The sequence below is a fragment of the Toxoplasma gondii genome (genome assembly GCF_000006565.2).
Source record: "Toxoplasma gondii ME49 unplaced genomic scaffold asmbl.1727, whole genome shotgun sequence".
Lineage (NCBI taxonomy): Eukaryota > Apicomplexa > Conoidasida > Eucoccidiorida > Sarcocystidae > Toxoplasma > Toxoplasma gondii.
The window spans coordinates 1-1,029 of NW_017383802.1; the positions used below are offsets into that span (position 1 = coordinate 1).

The 1,029-nt window shown below is 50.7% G+C and overlaps 1 protein-coding gene across 1 annotated transcript; it reads left to right on the top strand.

The window, feature by feature from the left end:
* Nucleotides 1-1,029, top strand: TGME49_327800 (dynein-1-alpha heavy chain, flagellar inner arm I1 complex, putative; the record flags this gene model as incomplete). The annotated part of the gene is made up of 4 exons (XM_018783102.1): nucleotides 1-83; nucleotides 325-588; nucleotides 735-845; nucleotides 1,006-1,029. Coding segments are annotated over 4 exons (482 nt in total), but the record flags the coding sequence as incomplete, so codon positions are not given.

Genomic DNA, 1,029 nt, shown 5'->3' on the forward strand with positions numbered 1-1,029 from the left:
AGCGAAGGCTCTTTCAGCAACACATCAAGACGCTAGACAAGAAAGTCGCACCTGGAATTCAAAAGCTGACATGGAACTCAAAAGTAGGAACTGAAATTCTACCCTTGAACAAAGACCCGTTTAAGAGTTTCCTTTCTCTTTCGTTGAAAACGCTGTGGCGAGTGACTTGACTACACTTCATTTTCAGGCGCTGCGCCACAACGCACCCCCGCCAAACGCGTGACAGTGTGTGTGGCAGGTGGGATAGCTTGTTGTGGTGAGGCTGTTCAGAGACAAATGTAGGACCCACGAGACAGTGGCCATCTGCGTATGGTTTCCTTGCAGGGAATCAAGGAGTTTTTCGTCCGTGACACGTGCAGAGAATGCCAGGTTGTCTACGGCTTTGTCCGCCGGTTCCAGACGAACCACCAGACAATTTTAAATCACTGCAAGGGCATTTCCGAGTTGCATTTTCTTTCCATTGATCGGCGGAAAATCTACGCGGATGAAGAATTCCGCCAGGCACAAGCCGCTAAGAAAGTCGAGATGGAGGCATACTTGTCTGAAGCACATGCAGGCATCTCTGCGGTTCTGCAGGACTCTCAGCGGGTGCGCTGGACAGCAAGGTGTCGTCGTTATCGTTTGTCTTAGCCTTTCAGATTTATCGTTTTCCCTGTGTAAAGCACCTTTTGCCACTCATGATCTTCAGCGGGGCTCTTGATACGCCTCTGTGCGCCTGCTGTGTTTTCCTGCAGCTGTTCGAGGACCATCCTCCCGAGATACAGCGAGAGTGGAAAATGTATGTTGAGAAGGTGGACAAGCGAGTGGGGGATGCCCTGAAGAAGGCCGTGCGAACTTCGCTGCAGGTGAGGATGACACTCCTTTCAATGCGTGGAAGTTCACTTTCCAGGATCACCATAACAAAGAAAACTGACCCTTGCTCCGCCGCTGCCTGACACCACTGGTTATTTCTTCACTCCGTCTTTCCGAAATAGCATGCCAGAAAGAGAGGCAGATCACAAATAGGAACGGGAGGCATCTCTGCAGAGC